The 7,794-nt window shown below is 58.9% G+C and overlaps 3 protein-coding genes, 1 long non-coding RNA gene and 2 other non-coding genes across 6 annotated transcripts in view; 2 read left to right on the top strand and 4 right to left on the bottom strand.

The window, feature by feature from the left end:
• The window catches only part of RNF151 (ring finger protein 151), a 2,265-nt gene extending 881 nt beyond the window's left edge, over positions 1 to 1,384 (bottom strand). The window contains exons 1-4 of the mRNA XM_045286028.1: positions 1,373 to 1,384; positions 999 to 1,144; positions 597 to 693; positions 6 to 195 (exon numbers count right to left, since the gene is read on the bottom strand). Of these exons, the coding sequence (XP_045141963.1) occupies positions 6 to 195; positions 597 to 693; positions 999 to 1,144; positions 1,373 to 1,384 (445 nt within the window). The remainder of the gene's footprint in view (positions 1 to 5; positions 196 to 596; positions 694 to 998; positions 1,145 to 1,372) is intronic.
• An 823-nt stretch (positions 1,385 to 2,207) lies between these two features.
• On the bottom strand, positions 2,208 to 2,673 carry LOC123520892. The gene is made up of 2 exons (XR_006679412.1): positions 2,585 to 2,673; positions 2,208 to 2,326 (listed from the first exon to the last, which is right to left on the bottom strand). It is a non-coding gene; the product is annotated as an uncharacterized LOC123520892 (long non-coding RNA).
• On the bottom strand, positions 2,373 to 2,500 carry LOC115868032. Its single transcript, XR_004045387.1, has one exon. It is a non-coding gene; the product is annotated as a small nucleolar RNA ACA64 (small nucleolar RNA).
• A 344-nt stretch (positions 2,674 to 3,017) lies between the features above and the next one.
• On the top strand, positions 3,018 to 4,697 carry RPS2 (ribosomal protein S2). Its single transcript, XM_004705799.2, has 6 exons — positions 3,018 to 3,209; positions 3,298 to 3,387; positions 3,607 to 3,714; positions 3,961 to 4,294; positions 4,375 to 4,466; positions 4,576 to 4,697. Exons 1-6 carry the CDS (start codon positions 3,033 to 3,035, stop codon positions 4,654 to 4,656), a joined length of 882 nt encoding a protein of 293 aa, XP_004705856.1. The 5' UTR covers positions 3,018 to 3,032; the 3' UTR covers positions 4,657 to 4,697.
• On the top strand, positions 3,767 to 3,898 carry LOC115868011. Its single transcript, XR_004045372.1, has one exon. It is a non-coding gene; the product is annotated as a small nucleolar RNA SNORA64/SNORA10 family (small nucleolar RNA).
• A 109-nt stretch (positions 4,698 to 4,806) lies between the features above and the next one.
• NDUFB10 (NADH:ubiquinone oxidoreductase subunit B10) lies at positions 4,807 to 7,788 on the bottom strand. The gene is made up of 4 exons (XM_004718217.3): positions 7,617 to 7,788; positions 5,811 to 5,949; positions 5,170 to 5,309; positions 4,807 to 4,982 (listed from the first exon to the last, which is right to left on the bottom strand). The coding sequence occupies exons 1-4, from the start codon at positions 7,762 to 7,764 to the stop codon at positions 4,885 to 4,887; spliced, it is 525 nt and encodes a 174-aa protein (XP_004718274.2). The 5' UTR covers positions 7,765 to 7,788; the 3' UTR covers positions 4,807 to 4,884.
• Between the last annotated feature and the right edge of the window lie 6 nt (positions 7,789 to 7,794).

The following is a 7,794-nucleotide window of genomic DNA, read 5'->3' as shown; positions in this document are numbered from 1 at the left end:
CCCGCAGCCCAGGGGGCAGTGCCACTGGGCACTGTGCTGACAGTACCGCCTGTGTTCGGCTAGGGCCCAGCGCTGCACCCTCATTGAGCAACCATCGTTGGGGCAGGCCATCTGCTCAAATGGGCACGAGTCCTGGTGCCGCCTCCGATGGGCCAGCGGGCAGGTCGCCAAGCAGCCAGCCTCGGCATTCTTGCACTGCGGGCAGGGGACAGCAGCTAGTGAGCCAAACCAAGGCATTGGTAGCGGGGCTGGACAGACCCTCCCTTAATCCCACTGCATTCACCGACCAGCGAACTCATTTGAGTTTAAGGCTAGTGGGGAGGGGGGAACAGCCGGCCAATGCAGGGAGGTGGGGTTCTAGACTTCCAAGAGGAGGTGGCTGGGTCTGTGTTGGAGAACATGGGACGTGGGGCACGTGGTCAGGTTGAGCTCCGAGTTTCGGCAACTTGCCCAGAGTCACACAGCCAGGTCCGAAGACCCACCCCCACGCCCTAAAGTTGCTAAGACAAAACCTCAGTTCTAGTTCGTTAATAGGGCTCTCCCTAGTTCCGCCCCTTCCGGCTACAGGAGGGGCGGGGAGGAGCGGGGCGAGCTACCTTGACTTCCAGGCGGCCAATGGCTTTGCGGAGCTTGTTCACGTAAACCAGGCTTCTTCGCTTCACCTGCTTCCTGCAGCAAGGACAGGTCTTCTGCCTGGAAGCAGGCAGGTGACAGAGGTGGGGGCGAGCGTTTGAGTGGGAAGGGACAGTGGCAGATGTGGACCTCCCTAGAAAAGTTCTCACTGGGTGACCCTTTGCACCCCAGCCCAGTCGGAAGGAGGCACTCATGGGCCACATTAACGGGCTCCCAGAAGCTGGCCTGCAGGCACCATGAATGAAGGACTCCCACCCGTTTGTCTATTGTGACAACCCACTTCGCCCTTCCCCTGTCCTGGGATTCAGATAGCTGCCATGCCCGCCCTAGCACATCCATACCCAACCCTCGAGTGCCCAGGACACCTGGCCAGCCACTGGAGGATGCAATTCTTGCAGAAGATGTGGCTGCATGTCAGGCGGACTGGCCTCTTGAGAACCCCGTGGCAGACGGAGCACACGAAGTTACAGTTGGGAGGGTTGGCAAAGAGGTTGAGATCATACCCTCCACTCTGCAAAAGTCAGGCTATCCTTAGGGTGCAGCCAGGGCTCACCACCTCCCACTCCACATACCCAGAGGGAGATTCCCAGTCAGCTCTGGACAGATAGGAGCGCCTCCAGAGAATTCTGATGGAGAGGCTGTGTCAGCATCTGCTTGTTGGTCCAGACTCCCCACCCAATCCCGCTGCCTCACCACCTCCACTAGCCCCTGGAGAACCTGGCTTTGGTCCTGGAGGTACCTTCTGCCCCATAACCCACTGTCTTCCGCTATTCCTTTTTTCTGAGCTAGGAGCTGGGTCCAGCCCTGGACAGGGGCAAGAAGGCCTGGGCTTACCATGTTGTGTCAGTATGGCAGCCACACTGGCCCACAGGGTACTGGGGGCCTCCATTTCACAGGCGAGGGGACTGACATCACAGTGGCATTGTGCTGCTCAGGCCAATCACAGCTCTAGCCCAGCGCCTACTGGGATGCTTCACTGCCTGACCCCTGCTGCCCTCTGTCATATCACAGGGAGGGGTGGGGCAGCTACCCACTGGAGCCCCTGCTCTGGGGGGATAGTAAAAAACTGACCTCCAAGCAACACCGGGTCTTGTTCCAAGGCTGAGATGTCAGCCATGTCCCCAACCTGCCTCAGCAGGTATTCTCAGGTAGCCAGGGCTGAGACCTGAGGACCTAGGGTGCTAGCTCCAAAGGCAGGGGTCAGGACTTACAGGGGTCCCTAGAGGTCAGAAAGCACTGACAGGAGGGTCACCTGGAATCAAGGTAACATATGATCAAGTCCAACCTGTAGGACCAACGTGTGTCCCCACAGGGTTATCTGGGTACATGGGAGTGCCAAGCTCACGTAGGCATAGGCCCACCAATCCGAGAGAACCTAGAGACGTCGGGAAGCACTGCAGCAAGGCTGAGCTGAGCACCTCATACTCCCATCGTCGCCAGAGGTCCGCCCAGCGCACGTTCCTCTGGGCTGTGACCCTATCAGTGTCTAAAACTGTATTACCTCCACGGTCTCAAATGCAACCAGCATTAGCAGATGCTAACAGACAAGGTTGAAAAAACACGCACACAACTTGTAATGAGTCAATGAACAGCTTTATGGGAAGAGGGGGGCCTATCGTCCTTTCTGTCCCTCCCTCCCCACCATCCCCGCGGGGTCCCGGCGTCTTCGCCAGCAGGCTCCGGCATCAGCGACCTACGGAGAAAGGGAGGGTCAGTGGCCAGGCCGAGAGGGCAGCGGCGCCTGTTGGGACCTGGGTTTCGGCCGCCTACACGCAGGCAGTAGGCGGCGAGCTAAGGCCCCTGGTTGCTCTGGGCGCCGAATCTCACCCGCGGCCACGGGTGACGCCGCAGGCGATTTTCAGCTAGCGCCGGGCTCCCCCTTGCTCCTTGCTCCGCCCGGTCCCCGAGAGAGGTGGGTCGGTAGGGCCTGACATGCGAGAAGCACACGTACCAGAGAAGGAGGCAGCGACGCCACGCGAGACAAAACGGACCGCAAGTGAGGCGAGCGTGTATTTATAGCGTCGCCACCGTGACGTCACGTACACGCGTCCGTTCAGCCGCCGCCTTCAGAAAGGGAGGCGCGCCCAGGCGTACGTAGCGAGGGCGGGGCGGAGATTCTGGGAGCCAATCACAGAGCACGCCGAGGTCCCAGGCGCGTTCTGGGAGACCACGCGATACTTAGCGCGATATAAAAGCCTCGTCCCAGAAGGCCCCAGTCTTCTTCTCCGAGAAAACACGTGAGTTCTTTTTCTTAGGCTTGTGGCGCCAGTTCTTGGGGCGGGGGAATCCGCGAACATCGGGCAGTGCGCTGGGTCAGGACTCTCGGTCTTGATCATGGCTTGTTTGCGGAAGGCTGCGAGAGCCGAGTTCTCACTGCTTTCTGTCGCTTTCCTTAGCAAATGGCGGATGACGCCGGTGCAGCGGGAGGGCCTGCAGGCCCCGGGGGCCCGGGAGCCGCAGCTCGCGGCGGCTTCCGTGGAGGCTTCGGCAGCGGCTTGCGAGGACGTGGTCGCGGCCGTGGTCGGGGCCGTGGACGAGGCCGCGGAGCTCGCGGGGGCAAAGCCGAAGACAAGGAGGTAAGTTTCTGGTCGTGCGCATGGGGCAGGCCCGTGGACTGAGGTGGCCCGCAGAGGGCTCGCTCACCCGCGCCTGTTGTTCCTCCAGTGGCTCCCTGTCACCAAGCTGGGTCGTCTGGTCAAGGACATGAAGATCAAGTCCCTGGAGGAGATCTATCTGTTCTCCCTGCCCATCAAGGTATGGATGGCACTCTGCACCTGGTTTAGTGATAGGACCCCATTGAGCGCCCCAGGTTTTGTTGAGGGGTGCTGCCTCTGGGACTGGATTGGTGTTTCAGGTGTCTTGGAGCAACTGTGTGACCATTACACCCCCAGGGCCCCGAGGGTGTCCCTGGGAGCTAGAAGTCCTATAGCCGGGGCTTTGAATTCTTCAAGGACACATTGCCCTGTTCTGTAGGAGTCTGAGATCATTGACTTCTTCCTGGGGATGGCTCTCAAGGACGAGGTCCTAAAGATCATGCCTGTGCAGAAGCAGACCCGAGCCGGCCAGCGGACCAGGTTCAAGGTACCGTGTCACTACCTCGGGTGCCTGGGGGGGGCGGGGGGATCTGCTAGGGGCTCTCCCTGCTCTGCATGGTTACACCTGCCATAACATGTGTGACTTTCGTAAAGAGGAGAGAGAGAAAGGGTGCCCTCAGGATCTTGGGCAGGCCTCCTGTGGCCTGTCCCTTCTGGGGGGCACAACAGGCCTTGGGAACTGGTGCAGAGCAGCTCAGGGATCGGCTGATACTCACTCGGCTCTCTGCTACAGGCCTTTGTTGCCATCGGGGACTACAATGGCCATGTTGGCCTGGGTGTCAAGTGCTCCAAGGAAGTTGCCACCGCCATCCGAGGGGCCATCATCCTGGCCAAGCTGTCCATTGTCCCCGTGCGGCGAGGCTACTGGGGCAACAAGATCGGCAAGCCCCACACGGTCCCCTGCAAGGTGACTGGCCGCTGTGGGTCTGTGTTGGTGCGACTTATCTCTGCCCCCAGGGGCACTGGCATCGTCTCAGCCCCTGTGCCCAAGAAACTGCTGATGATGGCAGGGATTGATGACTGCTACACGTCGGCTAGGGGCTGCACAGCCACCCTGGGCAACTTCGGTAGGTGGGGTGCCCACAGGCTGTAATGGGTGGGGGTCAGTCTCAAGTCAGAGCCTGTCCTCATGTCTACTGTTTTCTAGCCAAAGCCACCTTTGATGCCATCTCCAAGACCTACAGCTATCTGACCCCTGACCTCTGGAAAGAGACAGTGTTCACCAAGTCTCCCTACCAGGTACTGTGTGCTAGGCAAGCAGCTGGTCTGGCCTCCTGGCCTGCCTCCTGGGAAAGCGTTGGGAGTAGCAGTGTGTCCAGCCACCTTTAAGACCTGTCTTTCTTTGCAGGAATTCACTGACCATCTTGTGAAGACCCACACCAGAGTCTCCGTGCAGAGGACCCAGGCTCCAGCTGTGGCTACCACATAGTCCATTTATACAAAAAAGTAATAAAGTGAATTGAGCCTGCCTGCCTTTTGTGTTGTCTTACTAGTGTGGTGGGGCTGCGTCAATGCAGGAAAAAGGCTTGCAGGTTCCAGCACTGGGGTAAGGGGTGTCAAAGGGCACACACAGTAGTACTCGGGGAGCCAGAACTTTTATTTCAGGGCAGTAGTCAAAAGTAGGTTTACAAAGGTCTCCTCAGGCTGCAGATGCCTCTTAGGCTGCTGCCTTGGCTGCCTTCTGCTCAGCTAGCATCCTCTGCTTCTGCTTGGCCAGGCACTTCCGGGCTGAGTAGTGAGCTCCCAGGTCTTGGTCTGGGAAGGGAGACATGAGTGGCTACAGGAGAAATCCTTAGGTAAACAGGTAAGCCCTGCCCCTAGACAATAGCATTTTTGTGCAAAACTGCACACGTTATTTAGCAAGCCTTGTAACCCCCTCATTAGTGACCATTTGAAAGACAAGTCTAGCTCCGCATGCACTGGGGAATGGGGTGGCACTCACAGCGGTCTTGGTAGGCTTTGGACACTTGAGCAAACTGCTCCAACTCCCTGGCACAGTTCTGCACATAGCTCTGGCCCTCTCGCTGCTGGCAGGCCTTCATCCTCTCTTGCATGATGTTGGCAATCTCCTGGTCGACTTTGCTAGGAAAGATAACACGCAGGGCACTTGTAGAAGAGCCACTTCACATCAAGGAAAGGCCCGAAAGCACTGCCCACAGTAGATTGCAACTCAGTACATAGGGCTGCTAACCTGAAAAGTCCACAGTCCAAAAGCACCAGCCACTCCTAGGGAGAAAGATCAGGCTTCCTACAACTAGACTCCCAGTCGTAGAGCCCTACAGGACCAGTTCCACTTGCCCCATAGGGTCACGAGGAGTCAGCATGACTTGAAGGCAGACAGTAGCATTTACCAAGCCCAAAGTGAGGCAGCATCAGTGACGGCCTGCTGAGGCAACGTCCATGAAGGAGATGACACCAAACAAGTATGGATTGCTGAGTGGAAGATCTGTGAACCTCAACTTTCTCACAGTTCTAATGCCCCTTTCCACCTTGCCCCCACGCAAGACATTCCTGCCAGCTGGGGCCCCCAGGAAAATCCAGCTGGCCATGCTGCTGCCACCCAGCAGACACCAGGGTACCTACTAGTCCCTCCGCCACTGCATCTCGGCTTCAAACATGCACAGGACATCCTTTTCCTGGCATTCAGTGATGTCGGGCACACGGCGGAACTGCCGGTGGTAGTAGTAGGTCTTGTTCTTGGCATGTTGCTGCTCGATGAAGTCTGCAGAGAGAGAAACCCCGCCAAAGGGCCGGGGCAGGAAACGGGCCTGTAGTCTCAGTGGGGTGGGGGGTGCAGCAGGGAGACCGTTCCTGAAAGGATTGGGGGGGGGCCGCAGTGACATCACCATGCACTGCAACCCCTAGCCAGCAAGCAGCTCAGACCCCACGACCTTGGGTGGCAAGTCCTCTCTCCCTACACGAGAGGCCTTCAAGACGTCTGTGGGGAAAGCCCTTTTAACCCCCTTTTCCCATGAATGTTGAGAAGCTCGCTTATGCACAGGACCACGATCTATAGAGAGCTGGGGAGAAAGCGAGCAAGGGGCTGGAACCCAGACCCGTGGCCTGATCCCTCAGGCCCTAAGGACCACCAGCCTGAGCTCGGGGCCCACTTGGCCACAGCTTCCCCATCAGAACAGGAGTAATGAGTTGGAGAACCAGGCCTTGAAAATGCTTTCTAAGACAGCCTGGGCCCTCACACCATGCCCCACAGTGGCACAGACCCAGTGAAAAAGAGCAAGGCGACCATGGTGAGGGTGCTCCGGGCAGGGCAGTGCTTCACTCTGCCACACTACACCCTGGGTTACTATGAGCCGACTCGATGGCACCGCCAAGAGATCGCTCCACTGCTCTGATGGCAGAGCCTGTGGGCGGAGGAAGAGGTGCCCGGCCCCTTCTTGAGCTGTCCCGTAGGCAGGAAAACACACACTGGCACTGAACAAACAGCCTGACAGGTGGCAGCAGGAGGGAGGGTGAGCAAGGGGCCCTCACCGAACATCCTGTCATGTGGACAAGGAATGGTGACCCAAAGTAGGCCCACGACCACCTTGAAGGTGGGCAGCCAGCTAGTGGGTGCCCCTGTACCTTGCTGTGGGCCACCCACCCAAACAGGCTGCCCTAGACACAGACAATTCTGAGCCACAAACTCGGTTTGGAGAAAGTTGGAGGAGTTTCTGGGGTCAGGACTGCAGGGGTGGGTCCTGGGGACATTGGACAGTAAAAAGGTTCTGAGGGGCAAAGCCCTGGGGTACAGTGAGGCTGGGCATGGACAGGGTGCAGCGGGAACCCATGCCAGGCCGGGGCATGTCAAGGGACAGTAGGGAGAGTACAAGTGAAGGTTGGGGTGCAGCAGGAGGGCCAAGGGGAGGTCTCGGAGTGCAATAGGGAGGGGTCCACATGAAGTCAGGGTGCAGTGAAGGGGTCATGTAAGGGCTTGGGTGTACAGTAGGGAAAGGTCCAAATGAAGTCTGGGGGTGCAGTAGGGGGTGTCTGTGTGAGATCAAGGGTGCAGCAGGGGTCTTTGTGGTCAGGAATGCACTGGGTTCAAGTGAGGTCTGGGTGTGAGGTCAGGGGTGCCTGAGGGTGCAGTAGGGGGTCCATTCCATGTGAAGTCGGGGTGCAGTAGGGAAGTTCGAATGAAATCCGGGGTTCATGGGGCATCCTCATGAAATCAGGGTGCAGTGGGGGCTGGGGGTCCGGCATGAGATCCGGGAGTGCAGTGGGCTCATGTGAACTCTGGGATACGGTGGGGAGGATCCTAGGGAGGTCCGGGGTGCTGTGGGAGGTGTCCGCGGAAGACCCGTGCTTTTCCGGGGAGGGGGCGTCAGGGGGCATAGTCTGGGTGGCGAGGCCGGGGGTGCGCCATGGCCCGGGGCCGTCTGGGAGTCGTACCTCTCACGAGGGTCACGGGCCGGTCCACGAGGAGTTCGAAGGCCTTGGTCACGTAGGTGATGGGGTTGGGCAGCGAGGTCTGCGGGGAGGGCGCCGGCGTGCGGCGTGGGGGTTCAGGGTACACGTCCTTGTCCCAGCCGTCCGGCATGGCTGCGGCGGGCCGCAGGATCAACTCGCC

Source organism: Echinops telfairi, unplaced genomic scaffold (assembly GCF_000313985.2).
Source record: "Echinops telfairi isolate 266 unplaced genomic scaffold, ASM31398v2 ScPeMD7_5;HRSCAF=22, whole genome shotgun sequence".
Classification (NCBI taxonomy): domain Eukaryota; kingdom Metazoa; phylum Chordata; class Mammalia; order Afrosoricida; family Tenrecidae; genus Echinops; species Echinops telfairi.
This window is presented reverse-complemented; position numbering and strand designations above follow the sequence as displayed.

Coding starts and splice junctions, on each gene's coding strand:
- RPS2 (XM_004705799.2), top strand. CDS start 3,033: ATGGCGGATGACGCCGGTGCAGCGGGAGGGCCTGCAGGCCCCGGGGGC. Junction 3,388..3,606: donor TGTTCTCCCTGCCCATCAAG/GTATGGATGGCA, acceptor CCTGTTCTGTAG/GAGTCTGAGATCATTGACTT. Junction 4,467..4,575: donor TCACCAAGTCTCCCTACCAG/GTACTGTGTGCT, acceptor CTTTCTTTGCAG/GAATTCACTGACCATCTTGT.
- NDUFB10 (XM_004718217.3), bottom strand. CDS start 7,764: ATGCCGGACGGCTGGGACAAGGACGTGTACCCTGAACCCCCACGCCGC. Junction 5,950..7,616: donor GCCCGTGACCCTCGTGAGAG/GTACGACTCCCA, acceptor CTCTCTCTGCAG/ACTTCATCGAGCAGCAACAT. Junction 4,983..5,169: donor CAAAGCCTACCAAGACCGCT/GTGAGTGCCACC, acceptor CTCCCTTCCCAG/ACCAAGACCTGGGAGCTCAC.